Source organism: Blastomyces dermatitidis, assembly GCF_000003525.1.
Source record: "Blastomyces dermatitidis ER-3 genomic scaffold supercont1.13, whole genome shotgun sequence".
NCBI lineage: Eukaryota > Fungi > Ascomycota > Eurotiomycetes > Onygenales > Ajellomycetaceae > Blastomyces > Blastomyces dermatitidis.
Window position 1 is genome coordinate 1,042,390 of NW_025544786.1, and position 24,095 is coordinate 1,066,484.

General features: G+C 47.3%; 7 protein-coding genes across 8 annotated transcripts; 4 read left to right on the forward strand and 3 right to left on the reverse strand.

Annotated features, from left to right (window-relative positions):
• Positions 1-2,443: 2,443 nt before the first annotated feature.
• BDCG_09118 (uncharacterized protein) lies at positions 2,444-4,643 on the forward strand. Its single transcript, XM_045424901.1, has 5 exons — positions 2,444-3,290; positions 3,404-3,508; positions 3,570-3,794; positions 3,852-3,994; positions 4,073-4,643. The coding sequence occupies exons 1-5, from the start codon at positions 3,111-3,113 to the stop codon at positions 4,413-4,415; spliced, it is 996 nt and encodes a 331-aa protein (XP_045273511.1). The 5' UTR covers positions 2,444-3,110; the 3' UTR covers positions 4,416-4,643.
• Positions 4,644-4,675: 32 nt separating this feature from the next.
• On the forward strand, positions 4,676-6,265 carry BDCG_09119 (ubiquinone biosynthesis protein coq9). The gene is made up of 2 exons (XM_045424902.1): positions 4,676-5,511; positions 5,605-6,265. The coding sequence occupies exons 1-2, from the start codon at positions 4,915-4,917 to the stop codon at positions 5,935-5,937; spliced, it is 930 nt and encodes a 309-aa protein (XP_045273512.1). The 5' UTR covers positions 4,676-4,914; the 3' UTR covers positions 5,938-6,265.
• BDCG_09120 lies at positions 5,324-9,171 on the reverse strand. 2 transcript variants are annotated; one of them, XM_045424904.1, is made up of 2 exons: positions 8,363-9,171; positions 5,399-8,236 (listed from the first exon to the last, which is right to left on the reverse strand). In XM_045424904.1, the coding sequence occupies exon 2, from the start codon at positions 7,833-7,835 to the stop codon at positions 6,387-6,389; it is 1,449 nt and encodes a 482-aa protein (XP_045282817.1). In that variant the 5' UTR covers positions 7,836-8,236; positions 8,363-9,171; the 3' UTR covers positions 5,399-6,386. The 2 variants fall into 2 exon arrangements, with proteins under 2 accessions (XP_045273513.1, XP_045282817.1); XM_045424903.1 differs by having other exon boundaries at positions 5,324-9,171.
• BDCG_09121 (WD repeat-containing protein) lies at positions 8,522-11,120 on the forward strand. The gene is made up of 3 exons (XM_045424905.1): positions 8,522-9,252; positions 9,317-10,166; positions 10,270-11,120. Exons 1-3 carry the CDS (start codon positions 8,712-8,714, stop codon positions 10,493-10,495), a joined length of 1,617 nt encoding a protein of 538 aa, XP_045273514.1. The 5' UTR covers positions 8,522-8,711; the 3' UTR covers positions 10,496-11,120.
• Positions 9,362-15,495, reverse strand: BDCG_09122 (DNA methyltransferase Dim-2). The gene is made up of 2 exons (XM_045424906.1): positions 14,708-15,495; positions 9,362-14,642 (listed from the first exon to the last, which is right to left on the reverse strand). The coding sequence occupies exon 2, from the start codon at positions 14,609-14,611 to the stop codon at positions 10,910-10,912; it is 3,702 nt and encodes a 1,233-aa protein (XP_045273515.1). The 5' UTR covers positions 14,612-14,642; positions 14,708-15,495; the 3' UTR covers positions 9,362-10,909.
• A 490-nt stretch (positions 15,496-15,985) lies between these two features.
• BDCG_09123 (GTPase activating protein) lies at positions 15,986-23,983 on the reverse strand. Its single transcript, XM_045424907.1, has 6 exons — positions 23,934-23,983; positions 22,319-23,438; positions 21,775-22,244; positions 21,415-21,557; positions 18,248-21,246; positions 15,986-18,175 (listed from the first exon to the last, which is right to left on the reverse strand). Exons 5-6 carry the CDS (start codon positions 21,087-21,089, stop codon positions 17,175-17,177), a joined length of 3,843 nt encoding a protein of 1,280 aa, XP_045273516.1. The 5' UTR covers positions 21,090-21,246; positions 21,415-21,557; positions 21,775-22,244; positions 22,319-23,438; positions 23,934-23,983; the 3' UTR covers positions 15,986-17,174.
• BDCG_09124 (uncharacterized protein) lies at positions 23,214-23,668 on the forward strand (the record flags this gene model as incomplete). The annotated part of the gene is made up of 3 exons (XM_045424908.1): positions 23,214-23,263; positions 23,327-23,412; positions 23,445-23,668. 3 exons carry the CDS (start codon positions 23,214-23,216, stop codon positions 23,666-23,668), a joined length of 360 nt encoding a protein of 119 aa, XP_045273517.1.
• Positions 23,984-24,095: the final 112 nt, after the last annotated feature.

The window sequence follows — 24,095 nt, forward strand, 5'->3', positions numbered from 1 at the left end:
ACAGAACAAAAGTTGCATCATGTTACATCATAACTTAGGTGAGCTAAATCCGGATTTACTCTTTAAGTGAATACCAAACCCTGAACAGGCTGGCCTTAGGCTCACTTTGACCGCTTGCTTCCGCCACTTACACAAAAACCCACCTCTAGCACCCACACCCTCCTCAGGCGGCTGGGAATACCCTGCTACCACCTTCCACCCTCTACCTCTACCCCCCCCTTACCACCCCTACCACCCCTACCAACCCTACCACGCCTACCACCCCCTACCACCACCGCCTCACCCCCTCTCAAACCAGCTATCACAGAGTACTCCTCTCAGTGACTTCTCTCAGTGACTCCTCTTAGTGGCTCCTCTCAGTGGACTCACTCCTAGGGCTCATTCTTTCAAGGGCTCACTTCTAGGGAGGGCACACTTCTAGGATGTCTCTTGACACTGTTTAAATGTCCGGGGTATTTGTTTGGGATTTATATTCTTAAGTTCATCCTGAGATCAAACTCATGCATGTTGACCACAGCGGGGCTCACGCTTAATGGTCTCATAACCTGTAGGCTACTGGGGCAAAAGAGACTTTCACCCTCTACCTCTACCCCCCCCTTACCACCCCCTTCCACCCTCTACCCTCTCTACCACCCCCTCTACCGCCTCTACCACCCTCTTCCACCCCGTATTACTACTACCACCATTATCAGATTAATCAGAGCTGTACGCAGTACAGGCTGCAGAGCCGGCTGTTCAATCCCATTCATGAATTCAAAGAGGTGCACATGACATCACATGAGATCATGTTACAGGGCATTTAGCAGCGCATGCCATGAACACAGAGATCAAAAATGAACATAGAGAAGAGTATAAGGAATGTATGAAAAGAGCAGAATAAAAAAAAGAATGAAGATTTGAAGATTGATCTGAGCTGTATGAGCTGGAGTGCAGAGCTGAGCTGAGCAATATTTTTGATGAGGTGCAGGTGATGTCACATTATAGCGTTTTTGAATGGAAAAGTCGGTTTTTCTATAATAAATAGAGAGATAGAGAGAAGAGATAGAGAGATGTGGAAGTTTGACCTCTTGGCTGCTGTGGCATAGGTCGTTGAGATTCGCCCCTATCCCCAAAAAGTAAATCCCCGCGCAATTGTCGCTGGAGCAATAAGGTTTCATGTCAAGTTTGGTAGCGAAGAAATCTAAGTTAATCGGCGCCCTGGCGTGGTTCCCAAGATTGGCTCATGCCACGCGAGCTAAATAATCCTTGAACAGGAAATGACCATTGGGCGAGAGGGACAAGGGGAGGTGACTAGACCCAAGATATTCAATTAAATTGTCCCTGTATCGAAGTTAAGTACTCCGTATAAGTCTCTAGAACTTGCCTCTAATAAGCTTAGCTCAGGCTGCTCGTTCACTTTCGACTCGGGTCGAATGACAACAGCTAGAAATATTATCTCACCTCCACGACACACAAGCCACAAAAACTGAAGGTTTTCGCATAATAAACTCAGTTTTTCCAAGCTGCAACTTGATTGATTGTCGTCGAGAGAAATTTTTCTGCCTGTCCCTTTAGTACCTGGCCAGACCAGGTTGATGCCGTTCGACTGAGTCATTTGACCCAGTGGTCTGTTTTAAACAAAAGTTAGTTTACTTTAGTATGCAAAACATTGCCGGCAAGAGGATCTGGATTGTACTAGGAACGACCCTTTGATGAAAGAAGTATTGTCGTGGATAGTGGAGAGACAAGAGCATCGATGCAGTTGCGGGCAGGGAACAATAGAGGGATCCTGCAAGCACCTTTCGCAGTAATGGCTCCTTATATGGTTTAATGTCATGTAAATTATAGTGTTCAGTGGTGTTTTTAATTAACACCACTATCACACAGGTGGATCTGTACGTGTGATGTTTCCGCACAAATTCATATGTAGTATATGCATGTAATTAGTGCTGTACAGCCTTCCTTATTCAGTTAGTTATAATAATTGGTGCTTCATCATCAAGTTAGCCTCATATCTCATATTGTTGTAAGGCAGATTGATCATCAACTCCACCTAGGCCTTTCTCTATCCATGTTATCTATCCCCCTGATTTGCATTCACAATTGCCATACCAACCATTATTGCCATCAAGCCCTTATATTTTCAAGATTGAAATCAAAACAGGGTGTATGGAATGGGTGGCTGATATTGATATGAAAGACCTCACTTTTTTTTATTATTATCAGAGTTCAAAATAACTGTACAAGCAGTGTAGCGGCGGTAGAGGGAGCAGCGGCGGCAGCAGTGGCAGTGGCAGCTGCAGCTGCTTATTACAGTGATGGATTATTATTATATCCATTACCCGGCATACAAGAGGTTTTCAATTAGATGAATACAATATTTACAAGGCCTATGCCACGGCATCGCCGAATCGTGGCATCTATGCCTATATAGGAAGGCCGTGCGTACTAAATATTTCATGAGACTTGGCGCTGCAGGATCCCTCTAATGAATAATCTGTCGGGGACAAAAATTGTGGGCAGAAGAGAGAGTACAAATGCCCGGCGGATAGAACGATCACACGAACAACAACGCTGGGTGGGGTGGTTGCGGCTTGGGGTGTTGACCGTGTGAGTGGTGTGGGGAACCCTAGCTAAACGCGTTTGTTCTTGGGCCGCGGCGCAAGATAACGCTAAAGCAGCCAATGAGCCCAAAAATTGAACGAGCTAGAAATTCTAGAACGAAGTTGACATTCCTTGGGATCCCGTGGCGCGGGTCCGATCTGGGGTTATGCGTGCCAACTGGAGGATCTTCCCTGCACATCCCATTCATAAACAGTCGAAAATCCTGCAGATGCCCGCCAAACCATCCCTTGATGTTTTGCTTTCAATAATAATGAAGTGGCTGTATGCATTTACGCCCGTCATATCCAAAATGTGGCAAGCGAGTACCTGGAGAGTAATCACTTGATAAGTTGATATTCAGCATTGTCTTCTTCTCGTTCCCTATCCTTCCCGCTCTCTGGTTTGTGGCGACTGTTAGGAGTAAACGGTAATTCCAGTTACCTCTCCTGTCTTTCTTATTTAGTAAAGTATAAGGCCCTAGAATTTGGATGCATCTTGAACGACAAACATAACTCCATTTATACGCGATGGGGTCAGACACTTGGGGCCCTCACCATATCACCGACGATGATCAAGGTCCATTGGTCACGATTATAGCTAGCCTCATGATGGTGTACATGATATTCTGTTACCTTGCAAGATTACTCACGCGATTGTCAATCAATGGGCCATTTGGATCTGACGATTGGGTTATCACCATCGGCACGGTGAGCGAACGTTTTCCTATTTTTACAACTTCTCATTATCATGTTGCCACGCGTTTGGAACCAGCCCATGAGTAAGTAGTAACTGATGCAATTTTCCGTTTTATCGAGGTCAGGCAGTCGCAATTATACATTCGAGCGTCAAATTGGTAGAAGTTCGCGACGGTTTTGGAAAGCGACTACCGTTGCTCGAGGACTCGGATATCCTCAACATACAAAGGGTAAGGGGTCCTACGCAACGACCAAGGCTCGAATCACACGTTCTGACCAGATTCAATTTAGGCGGCGTATGCCGGCGATATTTTTTATGTCCTTGGGCTGATGTTGTCGAAAGCCGGGACGTTCATGCTCATAGGCCGTCTCACAAGATACACAAGGCTTGCTACCGCGGCATGGGCCGGGCTTCTCCTCACAGTTGTGTGGGGAATTGCAGTGTTTTTAGCTGTTTGCTTTAGGTGCAAGGTTCCAAGCCCTTGGACCCAAACAGATTTAAAATGTTTCCAAGCGGTATGTTTCCCTTCGATTTGTACTCGGTTTGACTGGACATCGCTAATTCTGGTTTAGTACCCTACATGGATAGGTGTTGAAACCTCCGGCATTGGAATGGAGCTCCTATTGGCCTTGCTTCCAGTGTATATTGCCTGGGGTCTGCACATGCAATTGAAATCGAAATTAGTACTTCTCTTCGCGTTTTCATTCCGTCTTCCGTAAGTACTTTGGCCCGTAGAAGGGTCAGGCATCCCGGTAACTCTATAGGTGCAGCACGGATGCTAATTTTGGAGAAGTGTGATCATAGTTGCCGCATTGCGTATTTTCTACCTCCGGAAACAAGACATGATGGATGACCCCTTTTTTTATGGAACAATCCCATCTGTTTGCATGGAGGTAGAACTGCATTATAGTCTTATCGCCGCGACGATCCCATGCCTCAAGCCATTCGTTAAGTCGTTCAACACGGGGTATCTGGGCCGCATAGAGATCATCCCGGATTCTTTTAGAGACACAATACCCTTACAGACTTATGAAACCCCAAAAATGTCGGGTGGGAGGGATAATCCATCGTTTGGGGAGGGCGGCAATATTTCCATCGAAACGAACATAGTAGTAACGGACTCAAGAAGTATGTAGTTAGTAATATTATGTATAAATTTCTTGTCACATCAACGATTCCTAGATCTCTAGTCCCTTATCTACACATAGGGTGGGGGGGTAGAGCGGTAAACATAGCTTCAACCATATACCAACACCAGAATTACTACCCCGGAGGGTTTGGTCTCTTTGATCTTTTGATCTTTTCCACAAGTTCGATGCCACACCGATGAACGGGTAGCGTTGGAGGAAAGTTGGCGAGTGAGGTTGATAGTTGGTTACGGTTCCTCTGTATCACGTGACACCAGAACCGCCAAGCAAGGTTCCGATAATAATTATATCAGTCCGCTCAACTTCTATAACCAGGTTCACGTTCTTAAAAAGACACTGTTTGGGGGGGGTTCATTAAATTCAACAAAACGTCTACAAAATCGCAACAAGACGTAATTCCATATTCCACCCCATTCATTATCCAACTTTGACCGCAAGGGAGCGAATATCTGAAACCACCCGCAGAACGCCTCCATTGCTCTTTTCAATGGCGCAGCCCATTTCCCTCACCGGTCGACCGGTCGCCATATCGTTAAGATCTAAGTCCCTAAATATCGGAAAGTCTTCCACTCGAATAATACCCTTAGTTGCTCTTCGGCCGCGAACTTCCCTCATTCCGCACCGCCCGCATTATTGCCGATTTAGGCATATCCATTCTTGCGCAAAACACCCACGACTTCCGAACCCCTCCCTCTCTCATTCCCGTCCCTACCATTCCTCTTTCCACCCTCCTATAGAAACTCTAGCAGACACATACACTCCGGAACAGTCTGCAATTCTCTCCGCGGCAGTAAACCATATTCCCGAGCATGGATACACGGCCCATTCGCTTACACTGGGGGCTCGGGATGCCGGATACTTGGATGTCTCATTACAGCTGTTCCCGGGCGGTGGGGAGATTGCGCTTATAACCTACTGGTTGGGAAGTCGGAGAGGTATGTTAAGGCAGAAAGCCAAGAGCGGAGAACTTTTTAGGACAACTGAAGGTGGAGAAGCAGGAAGGTTAAGCGTGGAGGAGAAAGTGTTGGTATTGATATTGGAGAGATTAAAGATGAACGAGAAGATAATCGAGCATTGGCAGGATGTGAGTGCCTTCTCATCTTATATATCCTCGATTATATAGGCCTTTTATATTGCTATATTGGTGGAGTTCGACTAACATCACAACCAAACACAGGCGTTAGCAACCATGTCTCTACCCTTTAATATTGTCCCGTCAATTTCTGAGCTATATGCGCTCTCCTCTGACATCCTCTATCTGGCCAACGACAACTCCGTGGACTCTTCGTGGTACACAAAGAGACTCGCCGTCGCGACTGTTTATGCCAGCGCCGACGTTTTTATGATAGAGGATACTTCCCCGGGCTTCAGCGCGACGAAGGCATTTGTCGAACGGCAACTCAGCGATGTCAACTCTGTTACTAGGACTCTAAGCGAAGCTAAGCGGTACTTGGGGTTTGTCGCGGGTAGTGTTGTTGGAGTGGGGAGGAGTTGGGGAATGAAGGTATGAGGCAATATGGTGATTTTCTCGCAATTAAGCGGGGGAGAAATGGTAGACTAGCAAGGATGAACGCAGGGTTAATGCCGTTCTTTGTAGAATGTATATTAATTACCATGTAAGATAAAAGGAGTCATTCGGTGCCTGTTCTTCTGCTGGAACTTTCATCCTTGTTGCTTTTTACCATGTTTTAATTGTTGTTGAAGGCCACAAAGAGGATAAGAGATGGCAAGCCCAACAAAATGTCTCTAAAACGTCGGAGGCATATTGTATATCTTGGTTACAGAAGGATAAATATGTAGCACAATAATTATAAATCAAGTGGAGTTTTTCCGTCGCGTTCCTGTCCTGACTTGAAGTCATATCTATGCCGTGCACCAAAAATAAATAAGAGGACAGAAGTAATTAATTGGGCAACGTGGGCCACCGCAAAGATGTTAAAAGCAAAGCCCGAAATAGTATCATTTCCGAATTTCCCACTCCTCTGCATCATCTTCGATATATGGCATGAAGTTCCTGCGACGTCTATGCAGACGTGAATATTCTGAGCTAGCTGACCCTTTGATATCCACCGGCAACTTCCTGTGCATCTTTTCCGTTATTTTAGATTTATGGCCCTCAAATCTGCGCAGTCTCTTAACTTTGGAAAACAAGCCTTCAAACTGTCCCTTTATGCCGACGAAGTCCTTGTATGCACGAAGTGCGGGGTCGAAGGCCCATGGGGTTCCTTTGACAAGAGCAGTCGCTGAAGATCCGCCCAGTAGCCGCTCTTCTCGTTTCTGAGTGAATATCTCATCAAGCAGCTCTATTGTACGGCTAGAAATTGTAGCTCCGTTGTCCTCCATCTCTTGTAAAAGTGAATTCACCTGCGGAAGGTTGTTGTGGACATGCCAATGATAGGATATTAATTCGTTAAAGATCTCTGTGTCTGACGCGAGAAGACGGGCGATGCGCCCGCGAGCTTTGATGGCAGCATGCATCTGTATTGTTATTTCTGACATGGGGAAATGAGAATGAAGTAGACGCAGAGCGTAGAGGAGGGTTGCGGGAAAGGCGTGCAAAACAAAGGGTTTCCGGGGTATACCAGGAGGGATATATAGAGGATTACTGGATGGCGAATTATTAAGGCTGGCCGCTTCTGATTCCATGTCAGTTTTCGCGTGATGTTTCTGAGAATTGCGCTTATCCGCCCGGCGCATACGTTGTGTTGCAGTCCCATACCGGGGCATAGTAGACGTTATGACTTCGTCTTCAACGGAAAAAAGCTTCAGCATTGCGAATATGTGCTCTTCGCACACGTCCCAGATTCCAATGTCTCCCTTCCCGCTCGATATACAATCATCCAGTTCAGCGCTTATTTGCTTGATTGCCCGGTTTCCTACTTCCCTGGCGAGTTTACCTGGTCCAAATGCACCCATACCGGATACTACTTCATCTTTATCACCAGCAGCAAAACCATAAACTTTCCCCTGGTATCGAAGGGTTTGTTCTCCGTCTGTATTGCGATCTGGCATGTCAACCTCCTGCCAGTTTTCTGGATTGTCTTTCCGTCTCCTAACAGCCTTCTCAAAAGGAATATGGATTGCCTTTTCTAAGGGAGCCCGTTCGATGCTTCGCACGCCGAGGGGTTCATCCGTGCTCTGACGAGACATGGTATTCTCTTGCCATGTTTTGGGTCTAGCCCGTTCACTAGCAGCTATTTTCGTGAGAGGCGCAGATTTACCGGCTTTGGCAGTTCCTAACTTGATCTCAGACCCATAACTACTTCGATGTCTATCGCCCATACGAGCCCAGTCGGGGGTTCTCTCGATTGGGTCCGACTCTTTAGAAGGGGCAGGGTCTTCCAATGTCACCCTAGCCTTTTGTAGGTCCGGGGTCCGCGCTGTATCTTTCTGTGTAGTGGGTATCATACCGGCCAACGTGCCACCACCCGGACGAGAAAATATCGAGGATGGCTTTTCATGAGTGACCACCTCCGAAAAATGGGAATACCCCGGCGAGGCATCGCTTTTGGCATTCGAAGAGGACTTTAAAGTATCAAGAGCGGAAGCAAGTAGGTCCCAGTCTCGATCTTTGTCGCTACTTTTCTCAGAGCTAGATTGCGAGAGCGGATCAGAGAATTGATGGGAGGAGGAAATGTCACCCGGTGAGTCGTCTTGCGACTTCGGAGTGGTCCATGTGTCTGGTGCTGGGAAAGCGCATTCGCTATTTCGATTCTTAAATTGGACGAGACGTGACTGATATAATCTCCTGGAAGCGGGAGGAGATGTGGGCTGTGAGAGTGTGAACGGCGACGATTTATATCGGAGAACTGGTCTGGTCAGAGTTCGAGTATGATACAGAAACGAAAGAAAAAAGCCATCACTCTGATATGGGACAAATCCCCGGTGTAAATTCCCAACCATGGTTATAAAGATGAAATTCTGCCACAACTAACTTATTCTAGTTCCCTTGCAAGCTCCCTTGCAGGTTTCCTGTTGTCGACGGAGAGAAGATAACAGGATCGAATTTTGATACAGGAGCGATATCACATGATTATCTTATGAACTATACCTAAACAGGAACAAAGGAGATGAGATCATGTGCTTGCGCGACCGCTCTACGCGCGTTTATTGACTGAGTTCTGAGTTTGACGGATACGAACCTTGGAATCGCGAAAACTCCAGAGCGAGCATTGAACAGTGTGGTGTCTCCATCGAGATATCCGGGACCTCTCGAGGCCGTTGCTTGGTCCTTTAGCCGTATTCTCCTTTCTGTAACGCTTGTTATTATTACTTATTTGAGCTATGCCCCACACGGAATCCGTCCCAGAGTTGTCCGATTTCGAAAAGCAGCGCGCAGCCAATATCGCGGAGCGTGATGCGCTTTTGAAAAAGCTTACTCAGGAAGCTCAATCCTCCGGACTATTTACCAAAGGTTCTTCTACTAAATCCTCCAGGCCGGTGTCACAGTCTACTAAAAAGACTCCGGCAAAACGTGTCAAGAAAGAGAATGAAGCGCCAGTACCGCGAAGAACGTCCTCACGGCTTGCTGGATTGGCAGCCGATAGCGAGATAGCAAAGCGCAAAGCTGATGAGCAATATGAAGCTCAAAAGGCTGCTGCGCAAGCGAAAAGAATTCGGGTTTCCGGTGATCTTAAGATGGGGGACATACTTGTTGGAGGCCAGAAATGGGATGGGTCGTTGTTTCTCGGAGAGGAGGCTGCTCCACCGCGCTTTGCGCGAACTTTTGGCGGAGATGATATTGAGAAAACGACAAACAAAGAGCTGAAGTCCTTAAGGGAAAAGATGAGCGGCTTGAATCTTTGGGAGCCATGGGAGCCAAATCGTGAGTATTGCCAAATGTGGAATATCACCAATTAACGTAAAAGGTTAATAACGACACGATATAGGGATAAAAATAACACCGGAAAGAGTATATTCAATGGTCTTTCACCCCACTGAGGCTAAGCCCCTAATATTTGCCGGCGACAAGCTCGGCAACTTGGGTATCTTTGACGCTTCACAAACACTCCCTGTTGCCGTGAAAGTTGAAGACGACGAAGACGAGGACGACGATGACCCTGACCCTATAATAACAACCATAAAGCCACATGCCAGAACAATTAGCTCGATGCATCTTCACCCTTCAACACCATCCAAACTCTACACAGCCAGCTATGATGGCTCCGTTCGAGCCTTGGATCTTGAGAAGTCCATCTCAACGGAAGCCTACGCACCCGCCTCAAAGTCAGACGAAGAGGCAGTCTCCAGCGTGGACATGGCACCAGACGACCCGCACGTCCTATACTTTACCACACTTGAGGGATTCTTCTTCCGACACGACACGCGAATGTCAGGAAACGGGCACCCAAGTTATGATAAGGATACTAAAAGGAGTAGCACAGATATCTACCAGCTGTCAGAGAAGAAAATCGGTGGATTTTCCCTCTGCCCTTCACAGCCGCATCTCTTTGCAACTGCCAGTTTAGACCGCTTCATGCGTCTCTGGGACCTTCGGCAACTGTCCAGGAAGCACCCGACGCCGGTCGGCGAACATGAGAGCAACTTGTCCGTTTCGCATGCCGCGTTCAACAGTGCGGGTCAGGTCGCTACCACTTCGTATGATAATACGGTCAAAATTTACGATTTTGGAGCTAAGGGTTTCCATTCATGGAAACCGGGTCACAAGCTGAGCGATGATGACATGAGCCCAACCACCACCATCAGACATAATTGTCAGACGGGACGATGGGTCACAATGTAAGTTATGCGCCCTTTTTCTCCTCCACTTGGGAATACTGCCATTCTCCAAAGTAGCGCAAATATTAGCTCTACCCACAAACCTAACAGTAATTCCGTCCAGCCTCAAACCACAATGGCAAGCCTCCCCACAATCAAATGGCATACAGCGCTTTTGCATCGGAAATATGAACCGTTTCGTAGACGTCTACTCCGCCGCGGGTGACCAATTAGCTCAGCTTGGCGGTGAAGGGCTAATAACTGCCGTCCCCGCCGTTGCCGTATTACATCCTACCATGGACTGGGTTGTGGGAGGTACTGCGAGTGGGAAGGTTTGCCTATGGATGTAAGGTGATGATGAAGGGGAGGGGAGAGATCGCCTAGGTGGCTTAGGGGGTGGGAGCGGAAAGCTGAGAAGGCAAGGAAAATGCTATTCCTCGCTTTTATTTGCGTTTTTCCTTCAGGTTACTTCTAGACTCTAGGTGATAAGTATTTTGTAACCTGATATGTGGAGGAGGCAAGGAGGGAATAATAAACTAGGGCAATTTAAGGCGTGATATAAGACCTTAACAAAATATACGTGTATATTGGATGTATGGCAAAGCTAAATTTTCATGTTCATATCCTTCAACCAAGCTACCGCTGCCGTGAATACGACAACTCACGACTCTTGGAATCATTTTGTCCTATAAACCCGCGAAAGCACAGGCCCAATAACCTGAGGGTACATGGCACGTATCATCCGCGGCAGAGGTCCAGTCCATTTATAACAGTCTTGAGGGAAACTCATTCTTGCCACTCCGAGTTTCGTCGTTGAGTCTCCGCTTCTTCAGAGGAACAGGCACAGACCCTGACCCAAATGTATTAGAAGAGAGGGCTACTGATCTTCTTCTGTGGTCCAAATTAATAGATATATTATCACCACCTGAGGTGTTATTTGGGGGAGCGCTTTCGTCAGTGCTAGTTGGTACGGATGTCGATCGAGCGCTCCAGGGCGTGAGGGTTGTAGTCAAAGAACTCGCGGTTTGTTGAATCCCAGAGTCATGGGCAGATGGGGTTGGCCTATCGTCATCCGTGGGACCTGTAAGAGAGGATTTTGGGGCAGAGCCGAAATGGGCTTCATTGGGGGATTTCGGTAGCAATACGGCAAGTTCACAGGGCAGAGTAACATTTCGTGCCGCCCCCGTTTCGGAGTTTGATGCTTCTTCGCCTGGCTCTGCCGCTGGATCGGTAGTTGACCACATACTTTTCTCCTTCAACCGTTCCACAACAACCTGAATGCCATTCGTGACCATGGTGTTGTTCTTGGCTTTCTCGTTAAGTTGGTTCTGAAGAACTGCATCTCTCATGACCAAACCCAACGCCAAAGCAACTTGTCTTGCAACGCTATTTCCCACGGTTTTCCACTGTTGAACCGGTGAGCCAACCAAAACCTCATCATCTGGAAAGCCTTGGGCTCTACGAGCTTCCATCACCGTCATCACCCTATCCTCCTCCCAGTGAAGCCACCTCCCTGTGAACCTGCAATATGGGGATGGGAATGTGGTGACAGTCGGCATTAAAAAACGCGGATGTATCCGACTGAATGCTCTTTGGCAGTTGCGTTGGCGTGCATTGCGGTGTTCCGGACAAAAGAACCCCCTAGCCACTGCTTCATGTAATCCTTGAATCCTCGGAGCCTTTGGTACACTGTTGATTATATGCTGATTGACAGCGGACTCAAACCGTGTAGGTCGATGGTCAGGGTAGTCAATGGGAGTAATTCCTGTCCTGATACGAGGGAGATCTTTTAAGGATTGGGAAATTGGTAAGAAGTCAAAAACAGGGATCTCCCAATGTCTTTTTCCAAAGGGCAAGCCATTGGGGGCCTCGCCTAGGGATTTTTGTGTTGTTTTTGGTGGGTGGGAATGGGTGAGAGGAGGATGTGCGGGTAGTTGTAGTCCGGGTGCTGCAATGACGATGAAAAGCCTGGACCTGCTCTGAGGAGCTCCAAAGCTCCAAGCGTCCAAGTTAAGAACTCTAGCTTGGTATCCCATACCAACAAAGGTGCATAATAGCTGACATAGCGGATTTCTCTTATGCGTGCGATTTGACATAGCTATCACATTCTCCAATATGGCATACTGTGGTCGGTAGAAATCGACATACGAAGCAACTGACGCTATCATGGAAGAATTTTGCATAGATACTGCATTGTTTTTGCGGTTATTCACATTGGAATAACCTTGGCAAGGGCTCCCAGCTGAAATAACCTCCACGTCACCTAACTTGGCAATTAGATTACCTGCTTCTGCTTTTTGTTGCAAAGCTTGGAGAAGGAAATCATTAACAGAGCCCAGGAACAGTTTTACCTTTTCCGGGTTTTCATGATTCGCACGATATGTGAGCATGGGAGCAGCGCTCCATTCCACAGCCCATCTATTTTTAATTGCTCCCCCTTCTTCAAGGCCTCTGTCAAAACTCCCTCCTCCACTAAATATGTTGAGTGCCCGAAGTTTGCGAAGGCTGCTGTCCTCAGAATAATCATAGCCTTCCCTAAATCCCACTGGCGGATGTTGTATAGAAACAAGCTCAGAGCCCCTGTCAGAGGAGATCTCCTGCACGGTTACGTAAAAAGCATCTCCAGTTCCGTCTCGGTTATAAGGTGCTGGAATAGAGCCGTCCCGTTTTTGCTCTTCGGTATAACATCGGACCTGGCATCGTCTCTCAATCTGATCTACATGAACAGTTCGAGTCCGATTCGTGTAGACGAGCTCATTCGGGCGACAACCTGCATCGTTGTAATCTCGTCCGCGGCGGAGAAATACCCGTACATTCACTTGTCCAGATTCGCCGAACCCCAAGATTTCCGCTGGCTCGAGATTTATTTGATCGGGGTTTAATTCATCGAAGTTTTCAATTAGGACCGTGTCACCAACCTTGAACTCTGGTTTTGACCTGGGTTTTCGGCATTGGCATTTGAAATGTTCTTCTTTTAGAGAAGTGAAAGTTTCATCCTCTGAGAAATATGTCTGTCGAATGAAAAACTGTGCCCCTTTCTCCGCTTGCTGGGCAAAAAATGTCACCGTGACCTTCTCGACAATGTCCGAGGTATCTATGACACCATCTTGACAGTTGCAATGATCGGAAAAAAAGATCTCATTCGCATGAGGATAAGTTAAATCTGCACACACAGTCTCGGAAGGTCGGTAGAGCCAAATTAAACTTAAACGTGCTGGGCGGTTCTTGCGGGGTTGCACATCCTGGACGGCAGCATACCACAAGTTTTCCGTGCCCTTCCAAGGGGTTTTAAGATCCCTTCGGATGGCAATGACATCCTTTGGGCGAATTGCTGTAGTTGAGTCAAGTCCAACAGTAAACCCTGATTTCATTTTCTTCACTGGCATTACTTTTGGAAGAAATCCAAGCTCTCGGAGCCGGGTCTGGTGGCTTGCTGAGATCTGAGGATCAAGCTCAACAGCAGTAAGGTGATTGCCCCACTCCATGTTTTTGAAGCATTGATATACATATGGCGTGACAATGGTCCCTTCTGCTTTCTGCGGTTGCATTGGAAGAACAAGGTTGTCCTGCGTAACACCAAGTTCAGCCCATAGAGGATGAGTGCAGTAAGCAGGATCCAAATCCCATGCTTGTTTCTCAAGAAAACTGGAGTATGAATTAATCGCTTGTCTGAAATCAAGACTTCTGTATTCAGCCATCCACCTTATGAAGGACGTATCAGTGCCGTGCAGATCCGTTAGCCAGGAGGAAAAATCAATTTTAAAGTGGTGCAAGGTGACATTTTCATGATGGTGGAGGTAATCAATGAAGTATTTTGCAAGATCGGCAAGCCAACAGAAGGAATGATAGTAGTCCTTGTATTCAGGTGCAGGCGTGCCCAATTGATACCATAGGTCTCCGATGGATGTAGACGTGCCATAGAGCGACTGGATCCACATATCCTTTCCCACACTGTGTTGTTCGACGGCTTCATACCCCCCAATCGACACAAGGCGAAACGGCACCCTCTCCAGGTACTGCCCCTGGTTCCCGGGACCTTTCAGCACGCCATCAAAGAAAAATACGACTGTCTGCTTTCCAAACTTTGTAGCAACCTGATCTAGCGAAACCATGCCATGGGGTGTCGGTGAGTGATCAGGCAACGCATAGATCACGAAGTCATCCAATTGAAAGCTAATAAATTCATTCTCGTCATATGTCTGCCTATCAATTCCTGGCTCATTGAGCAATGCTTCCACTGCCTCTCTTTCAGTAGATTTTGGTTTAGGTGCTTCATGGCCCTGGTAGATTGTCTTTGGGAAAGTCAACGGCGGTAGCGAAATACCAACCAATTCCTCCAAAGGGTTGCCATGACCTTGGGTAGTCTCGGAGAGTTGCTGGGCTTGTTCGGAATCCAGTCCCTGTTGCTGCTGGTAGGCAATATCTAGGGATGCACTAGCATCCTCCGAATCTGTCGAACCGACCATTTCTTCATATCACGGGTAGAGAGACAATAAGCTATTATAAAGAACATATTAGTTTGTGACATCGTGTTTCTCTTTCTGCTCAGGACGATTACGTACATGTACACGTACATACATTACGTGCTAGTTCGGAGGAACATATGACGCAAGACTAGAGAAAAGGAGAGGAAGAAAACATTGTAGGCTAAACCCATGAGATTCGACAAAGGGATGTGCTAGAGACGGAGCTGCGTTGTTGGCTCAATGGAAGCTCTGGAGTAAATGTTTGTATTGTTTTCGCGTCGAGTTCTCGCGTCCATGCCAAGCAAGGAAAGCACTTGCAAACAAACCCTTATTAGTTAACTAAGCTAAAGCAAAAGCGGCCGAGCCGATGCATGCACAGACCCACCATTGCAACAAGAAGGGTGGCATAAATATAAATACCACAATCAGGCGTCACGAGCAATCTGTGAAGCACCAAAACAAGGACAAGTCCATCATCGTCTTGGCGGTCTCAACGACATGGTAACAACCTCCTCAGTGATGCCAACAAAGGTACCCCAGCCATCTTCATGATTGTGATGCGTGGGATATGAAGTGTGTATTATGATGATGCTCTACCACCAGGCCGCTAAACATTCACCAAAATACATGCTCTCCCAACGCGCAAGATAGATGCATTTTTCTATGCACTCACCCCGCGCGCCTAACGAGGAAAAGGCATTTTTCCCCTACAGGAATCGAGAATCGAGAGGGCACGCACGCAATCTTCAACCATTCACAGCCTGTTCCACGGTGCAAGTTTTGGCAAAGAAGGTTGCGAAAAACAAACTTCCAATTCCCCTGCATTCAAACACCAAAGAAGAGAAAGCAGACTCCTTCTTCTCGAATCATCAATTGACGAATTGATTGGCTTACCTGGACTTCTCCTTGTAAGATTGCTAGGGCTTAGAGCATCATCACGGGGTCATCATGTGACCCACACATTCTATACCCATCCTCTGCTCCTCTGTTATAGCTAGTTCTCCTTCTCAAGAATCAGTAATATCATATCCTGACATAACACTGCTGCCACCCTGGTATCCTTGTAATCAAGCTCTAACACTCCTCTACACTCAACTGCCACTTAAGCCGGTCTGCGAGTAACCTTGCATGCGTGAGCAGCAAGTTGTCCATAAAAAACTTTGTTGTGCTGCCGGGGGTGCTCAATATCCATATTTACTCAGATTCTCAATGGCTACCCACAAATGTTAACTACACATGTACAGTACATGTACACACTGTACATGGACATACAGCGGGCTGGGCATCCTCGAGAAGCAAACATTTCCGAATGACTGTCGAAAAACCGCTGCTTAGAATAAATGCCACAAAATCTGTCTAATTAGAATTCGGATGCTTGCGGTACGGATTTTACCGTGAACAATATTTTTTTAAGTAGATACATACATACCTGGTTTAGTTAACATGATTGCCATCCGTTCCCTCAGATCGCAACCACAATATCATGTACCGAACAGATACCAACTATTCTTTGATTAAAACGCCACCAGAAAATTTTAGCTACGTATTTCGGGAAATAGATAAGAGATTCCAATACCTTTTATATACTGTATTTATCCAACACCAGAGGGATTTGTCACATTTGGTAGAAGATTGAAAAATTGATAGACAAGACAGGGAGGTAAAAGGGGTATAGGGAAAATGAAGGGGGGGAGAGTTGAAGAGAGACAAGGAGAGGGGGCGGGAAATAGCGCGGGAAGAGCATAGAAATTCTCTTCAACAAAAGTGGATAGTTAAAAGACTTCACAAAAGGTGTATTGTATGTACGTTAGCTCGCCATGAAATTAGGTCCTGGCAGAGAGTATAGATAGGGGTCTAGTAGATCTGTATTTATACAAAAGCAGGAGGTATGCCCCATGGGAGATTTGATGCGATTTGGCTAGATATCGTATGAATATATATATATATATATAGATAAAAGCAATAGAAAGAAAATAGAATAGGTAGCCACCGCCGCGCCTAAAAGTCCTATGAAGATACTTATAGCTGAAATATACCTGTTAAGTCCTTGTTATGAGGGACTGAAAGTGTGTTAGGATCGAGAGAAGAAACATATAGATGGGATCTTGTTTTGTATATAGAGGGAAGAAATGACAAGAAAAAAGCATTACTTTCTGGGAGGCTTGATAATGCTGGAGGAAAGAGTGGTACCTAGGTAGAGTAGTAGGTTGGTATAGGGAGAGCAAGAGCCAAAAGGCTCATGGGAGGGAGAAAACGTTTTAAAAATGATACAAGCAGCCCTGAACAGCAACCCCAAAATTCCCAGACAAATATTTGGGAAAGCTTAGATTGTATAAAAGGGCCAAATGAAAAATGCAAAAATAAAGAAAATAAAACATATAGACACCCCGTTAATTCATAAATGCATTCAAGAGATAAAAGAGACAGGATATGACAGGGCAAATAAAAATAATAAACAGAAATTAAATGTAAGTCGTGAATAGACTATGCGTTTTTTTCTGCATGCTTGCTCCCCCTTTCAGTGGTTTGTTGATTGCGGCATTTGAGCCCAGAATCATCGAAATCAGAATTCATTTCGTGATCCAACCTCCCCTCCTGGTTCTCTCGACCGGGATCCCAAGCCCCCAGAGCTAGACCCATCCTTATCCTTACCCTTACTGCGTCGGGAGAAAGTTTCGAAAAGCCGATATTTACTCGTCGTATCCCTCGATACACTAGCTTGTCTCCCCTTGGTCGTATCCGAATACTCGAGTGAATAAGTGGAAGAGTTTTTCGAACTATCCGCACTCTCGCGGGGCTCGTATTTCTGCTGGGACGACGAGAAGGGAAGCCGTCCATGTTCACCTGTAGCTGATGCGGAACTCGAAGGGGTATCATCGTCACCTTCATCGCCTATGCTGACATCCGTCGATCGGTGTGGGAAGGGAGGCCGCGAAAAGTAGCCCATCGAATTCCGGTTACTGCTAGCAAAGGCAGAACCCGGGCCGCCGACTATTGTTTCCACGCTGGGTGTGTTTGCCTTGCTAGAACTATCCTCATAGAACGTTGCGGATTTCTCCATCTGCTCAACCAACTCCTCCCATTTCAATTCCAGATTGCCGCTTGGCCGCTCTGCCTGTTCTGCCCTATTTAAGCAATCCTTGGTGCGTTGTTGGAGCGCGAAGCACAGTTCATGGAATTTGACGAGGTTTGTATCGACTTCTGGAAGCTCGCTGAAATTAGCTGGCACTAAATCGAGCCATAATCTCACCAACAAGGCAAAGCTTCTGGCATGATCGATAAGGAATGGCAAACTAGGGAAGCCCTCACGCGACGTGGGAGGTAAACGGCCTAGAATCTGAATTGGTGTGGCATAGGAGGGATTGACAATCTGAGCCGGACGCTCAGCTGGTATAGAGCAGATCGAATCTACAAAGTCTTTGAACTCTACGCGATGAGATATAAGAAACTTGTTCATTGGTTCCATCCAAGGCTCCTTATTGCCAAAGGTCGTCATGTTTGCTAATCCCTGCAATGCCTTGGCGATGAGAGTGAGAGTACGCTGAGCACGCGGGCGAGGGTGTTCTAAGAATAATATTTTAGTGGTTGAAACATTTGGAGGAGCTTTTTTTTGAGAGAACGGTCGCTATTACAAACCTTTGAGTAGTCCGAATAATTTAGGGTTTAAAATCGCCGGGCAAAAGAAGCGTAGGAAAAGGAAGCCGGAAACGCTACTATAGGTAACTGTCCGAAGGAAGTCACCGTAACGGTCTTCTGCGCAAGCTCTGATATGTCGGAAGATGTGTCTCAGCTCCGCCGGACATCGCGACGGGGAGCTAGCAATTGACGTCCACACACTGCTGGTAAGAATGATTAGATTCCTCCAGTTCCGTTCTAGATCCTCCGGTCGCTGTACTCGGTTGGGATCAATTTCACAGTCCGGATCGCTCTCATCGATATCTCTAAGCTTTGAGCCTATTGTTTCTTCCAGATATTCCTGCCCTAACCGGCGCATATGTAAATCCAACGCTTTTGTTAAAAGTGAGTTGCCTCTGAAAAGCAAGTTTGCCTCGACAGTGGCCGATCTGCCTAGATCACGCACTAGGACTTCCCTTTCCTGTCCGGATTCATAGGAGTCGTTTGAGTGGATTCGGCTAGTGTATCTTAGCCGGCTAGCCGAGGACTCCTTATGAATACCATCAATTTCATCCTCGACTAATGCCATGATCCACTCACCAGCTTGGCCTGACACTTGGAATATGTCCAATAGGGTTTCTGATAGCGGTCGTAGCTCCGCGGGTATAACCTGTGCAAGCTGTATAGTAAGGCCGTTAGGGAAGGAATGTAGTAGTTCGGACATCGCCGCATAGTCTTGAGACATCAGGACGACGGTTTCCTCGAGCTGAACCTTCATCAGCATTTCTCCAACCTGCTGCTCACTGTCATCAAGTATAGGCCACCACTTCTCTACACCTGACGCATCTAGTTCATCCAAGCGCAAGTCGATTTTACCGTACGTTACGTCATGTGAAGCAACCTCGACATCTCCAACAGTCATTGGACTGGCTTCGTCTTGATTGAGCGAATAAGGTCCATGGGTTACAAGCGTCCACTCCTTTTGCGTAGGGGTAAGCGACTTTACGATAACTGATGCGCTGGATAGCACAGGTGGCAGATCGTGGAAGCTGAAGTCTTCTCTCCAAAACGGCGTTGATGTGGCAGTCTTGATGGCGGTTTTTGCCCTTATCTCCCCATCCAGTAATACCTCAGCATAATACTCTCCAGCAGCCCGATTATTCTGCTGAGTTTTTCCTGTTGTTGCTTGGGTTTTGATGATTTTTTTATTTTTCGGAGTATCACTGTCGTCTTTAAGAGGTGCGGTCATCTTCGCCTCGATCACTCTCACTGATAACAGTCGTTCAATGCGGAACATGTCAGTTAAAATAGCTGGATGGGATGTGGGTGAGGCTTGACTTCGAGGGTCTTCGTTTGCTGGGAACTGCTCGGGGCCATATAATTCTGGAATAGTAAAGGCTCGAAATAATACAAACCAAACTTCAAAGAGAATTCGAGACTCGAAAGACAGGTATATCGGTCGTGTGGTGACTTCTGTACCGGAATGGGCGGTGTACTGTGGGTAGATAGCAATGCAGAACTCGTCTTCGAGAACGGAAGGGTCTAATTGCTGAATAGCACATCGAGAGAGCTGGAATAGCTGGATAAAATGTATAGGAGTGATATCCGACTCTGGAAAGATCTTGACATGGCCGTTTTCTTGTAAAGAGCAGCTCACCCTTCGCCATGAAGGCGATAACGCTCTCTGCTGCTTGAACGCTGATACTCTCGCTGCAGACGTGGGGAGATGCACACCAGCGGCGCTAGGTTTATCCCAGAGCATCATTTTTCCAACTTTAATAATTGCAGCATCCTTTTGCACTGTGCTCTCAGAGTTCCTTCGACGGTCCGTGAAACGCCGTTCGCCGATTGTCACGCTTTGCGGTTTGGTCATCTTATCGCGTACCCCCTTTGGACGTATGGGTTGCCAGCAGAGCAGTGCTGCTAGCCACGAATCGAAGGTCTCGTTGACATGGGGCCGTAGTTGAATGCCCAGAGAAGAAGAGTGTGTTGAGACAGAAAGATATGAGCTCTGGATTTCTGAGTCATATAGTGTCCTAACATGGCAACCGCGGAGATCCGGTATCAATGTCTTCGCAAGCGCTGGTTCACCCTTGGCCTGATAAATCAAGCTTCCAGTAGCGACATTGATAGCGCAGTAGCCCGAAGTCCAAGCAGCAGTAGCAGAGGTACGGAAATACAGTATCCCGTGCATTCGACCGCAAGTTGTTTTCATCAATTGGAGGATCTTTGAAGAATCTGTGTTTAGCAACGGTGACCCCAGGGCGGCATCAATGCGAGAAGAATTCGACACCAACGATTGTCCTCCCGGTGGTGCCTTAATCAATTTCTGCTGCCGCTGGGTGGGTGACTGGATAATTGAAGGATAACCAATGGACCCTATCGAATCCTCTGGGGACTTGGTACTTGCAGGAGAAGTAGTATTGAGGGAGCCTAATCTAGTTCGTGTTCTTGAGAGGAAATTGGGGGAGACCTCACTTCTCTGATCTTCTAGAGTCGTGGTCTGCGACCGTAATCTTCGACTCCTTTGCTCGGATGGGACTTCATCTTCTTCGCCGGTAGAATAGAACGGTGTAAACTCACGTTTCGCTTCAGAAGGTTTGCTGCGAATGGTTGTGCGTGGCGAGACGGTGGTGCTTGGTGGGATGTACTCTGCATCGGATACGGGGGACTGATTCGTTTGGTCCAGCGGAGAATCGGGGGTTTCCGCTCGGGTTGTAGTGTCTTGAAAACTGTCAGGATACACAATCCCGTGACGGTCCTTGGAAGTGGATTTTTTACTGGGTCTTCGTTCCACCGGACGGCTGTGGCTCTCCTGGCGGGCAGAGTTCCGCTTAAACCCATTGCGGCGCTCTGACTCCATATTTCCTGTGTTCCTCAACTACACACCGGCGGTCCGCACAGATCTATCGGGGATGAGAAGGCATACACGAGTCGGTGGGCGGGGTTGGGGGAGGAGGAGAAATGATGGGCTGCCGTGGGAATGGTGTACAGACGATCGGTCAAGGCACACAGAATCTCTACTACCAGGTGTGCAGGTCACGCAAACGTCAATACACGGTAATTATAAATCATAACGGGCAATAGGGCAAACCAAAAAAAAAAAAAAAAAAAAAAAAAAAAAAAAAAAAAAAGGGCCCAATGGCTCCTTATTCACGATAGACGAGGAAATTTTTCGAGGGACGAACCGAATCGTGGCACATCGGTCGAGTTGACGGCAGGTCTTCGTTGTGGTGGGGAGAAGGTAGAGGTCAAGTGCTTGGCCACCAAACCAATTCGAAGGAGTCTTCTCTCTAGGCCTGGGAACCTCCAATGTATGTGGTTACTGAGCCTGCTGATGGTCAACATTCCATTCATCATTAGCGTCTCCACGAGGAGCATGTAGGATGTACCTAAGGGACTTCAGGCTGTAGTTATGGTGGTAACAGGCGAGAAGCAACAGGAAACCGAGCCAAACCACAAGGCAAATATTGAAGACTCTCCTAACAAGCCAGAAGGAAGATCGGGAAAAGGGGGAAAAGTCGTAAAAAAGTTATCATCGAACTAACCTTCATCAATGTTACCGCAATTGCCGACCAACCAGGTTGCGCATCCTCGAGCAAAAGTGCAGTATGGGTGCCGGAGAGGCGGTAAGCAGACAACTGTCAAGAATACAGAAGAAGGGAGGATTTGAGATAGGTGTAGATGGATGATTGGAAGGGGGCGGGAGTTGTAACGATTAGTTACTAGGTAGTAAAAGGGTATGGAGGTCGCAAGGGGAGGGAAAAAAGATACAGAGATTCCAAAACACCCTGGGCACACACCACACACTACGGGCACCGGAGCTCATGGGGTGAGCGAGCAGCGCAGTTATGCCTTGGGAAAACCACCAATCGCAATAGACAGAGAGCGCTGGACGTTGTGGTGGTGCTGGCAGCGTAGTTGGGCGCTGGGTGCCGTGGTTATGGCAATGATGGATGATGGATGGGAGGGAATGGGAGTGGGAGTGGTGGTGGTTGGTGGTTGGGTTTGGATTCGGCTGCTGGCGATCAGCGCTCTTCCTAATCCAGGCGCTGGGGACTGGGCATTCCTGGGCGCACAGCACACACTCACCCACACAAAACACGATCTTTGCTCTCAGCGTACAAGCCACGAGAACCTGCAGAAGAATCGGAATCGGAGGATGGGCTTACAGACCGAATACCGGACTGTCCTGTCCATTATTAATTAATTTAATGACTGGACTGGCAAAGTGGGCGGTGGAAACAAACAAGCTAAATGACAGCGCTGCATGAACTATACCATACCATCAGTTGGTATTACGCCGGCATGGAGAGATATGGTTGGTGGGTGTTTTTTTGCTCGGCTCATCTCTAGGCTGACATTCTCTCTCATTATTCTCCTACTCTGTACGGAGTACAGAGTGCTCTCAACTACGACGGATCCATTCCTCTTGCTAACTCAAAGGGGCAGTACCTTTCGTCCCTTGTGTGGCCTCGCGCCCTGTGCTAGCTTCTACGTGCCTACGATGAATTTACAGGCAATTGTTCGAGGGACTGGAGAGGGAGTGCACACACCCAACTTGCCCATTTCCTTGCCGATATCCTCCTCCTATCTATTATAGATTTCCCCGGGATAAAAAACGGGATTGAGAGGCCTAAAATTAGACACACCAAAATCGTGAAAAATCATTGAATATATAACTACCATAAATGACATGGATAGTTACTTAGAGGTAACAACGGGGACTCAGGCAAGAGGAAATGAGCTTCCTTCAGTTGCGCAGAGGTGGGGTGTTAGGAGGGTTCCCCCTGTCGCCTCCTCTCCTCCTGGTGTTAGTTCCGGGGCCTGGTCCGTTTTATGTCCCTTCCTTGCCGATTTCTCACCGATATCACGAGTAGTTCGGGGGACGGCGGTAGTTATCTACTGCGTAGTTAATAGTGAACGAACTTCGGAAGCATTGGAGTCATACGCTTAGTAGTTATGGGTCCACTCGCTCCCTTAATAAATGGACGCCATATTTGTCTTTGTACCCGGTCTACGATTCAGCATCCCTCTGTTTGGCTAGGACTTTTTTCGCCATTTTCACTTTCCATTCTTTTCATTTTTCCCTTTTTCTAGGGGAGTTTTATCCCAGCCCGGCAAGCAAAAATCTTGCTGGTCATATGACTGCACCGCACCCACTTGGTTGGCTCCATTTTTAATCGGTAAGTTTTATGTAAGTCATTCTTTACTAAAGTAGTTACTGTTGGGGGTCCCGCGGTTGGTCGGCCCTTCTACCAGCAGGCGCTGGTGGTGATCGAGCTCTTTTGCCCCAGTAGCCTACAGGTTATGAGACCGTTGAGCGTGAGCCCCGCTGTGGTCAACATGCATGGGTTCGATCCCAGAATGGACTTAAAAATTCCTAACAAATACCCTGGACATTTTAACAGTGCCAAGAGACATCCTAGGAGTGTGCCCTAGGAGTGAGCCCTTGAAAGAATGAGCCCTAGGAGTGAGTTCACTGAGAGGAGCCACTAAGAGGAGCCACTGAGAGGAGCCACTGAGAGGAAGTACTGTACTCTGTGGTAGCTGGTCCGAGGGGGGGTGTTGGGGGTCCCGCGGTTGGTCGGCCCTTCTACCAGCAGGCGCTGGTGGTGATCGAGCTCTTTTGCCCCAGTAGCCTACAGTTACTCTGTAAGTTAACTAGCAGAGAAAGTTCCACCGCACTTTTCCAGAAGGCACTTACCCATTCGTCCCAAGCTTGGGAACGAGGGGCTCCTTTGTCTGTGATTGGCCCCCGCTATATTTTCCCTGAGGCTCCAAAAGATAGCATTATGTCATCGCCAGGCCCACCACCCAAACCAAATGTTTTCGCGATACCGCTAGGATAATATGGGAGGGAATATGA

Coding starts and splice junctions, on each gene's coding strand:
- BDCG_09118 (XM_045424901.1), top strand. CDS start 3,111: ATGGGGTCAGACACTTGGGGCCCTCACCATATCACCGACGATGATCAA. Junction 3,291..3,403: donor GGGTTATCACCATCGGCACG/GTGAGCGAACGT, acceptor TATCGAGGTCAG/GCAGTCGCAATTATACATTC. Junction 3,795..3,851: donor ATTTAAAATGTTTCCAAGCG/GTATGTTTCCCT, acceptor ATTCTGGTTTAG/TACCCTACATGGATAGGTGT.
- BDCG_09123 (XM_045424907.1), bottom strand. CDS start 21,089: ATGGAGTCAGAGCGCCGCAATGGGTTTAAGCGGAACTCTGCCCGCCAG. Junction 18,176..18,247: donor ATTATTCGGACTACTCAAAG/GTTTGTAATAGC, acceptor TATTATTCTTAG/AACACCCTCGCCCGCGTGCT.
- BDCG_09119 (XM_045424902.1), top strand. CDS start 4,915: ATGGCGCAGCCCATTTCCCTCACCGGTCGACCGGTCGCCATATCGTTA. Junction 5,512..5,604: donor TAATCGAGCATTGGCAGGAT/GTGAGTGCCTTC, acceptor AACCAAACACAG/GCGTTAGCAACCATGTCTCT.
- BDCG_09120 (XM_045424903.1), bottom strand. CDS start 8,330: ATGGTTGGGAATTTACACCGGGGATTTGTCCCATATCAGAGTGATGGC.
- BDCG_09121 (XM_045424905.1), top strand. CDS start 8,712: ATGCCCCACACGGAATCCGTCCCAGAGTTGTCCGATTTCGAAAAGCAG. Junction 9,253..9,316: donor GGAGCCATGGGAGCCAAATC/GTGAGTATTGCC, acceptor GACACGATATAG/GGATAAAAATAACACCGGAA. Junction 10,167..10,269: donor ACGGGACGATGGGTCACAAT/GTAAGTTATGCG, acceptor AATTCCGTCCAG/CCTCAAACCACAATGGCAAG.
- BDCG_09122 (XM_045424906.1), bottom strand. CDS start 14,611: ATGGTCGGTTCGACAGATTCGGAGGATGCTAGTGCATCCCTAGATATT.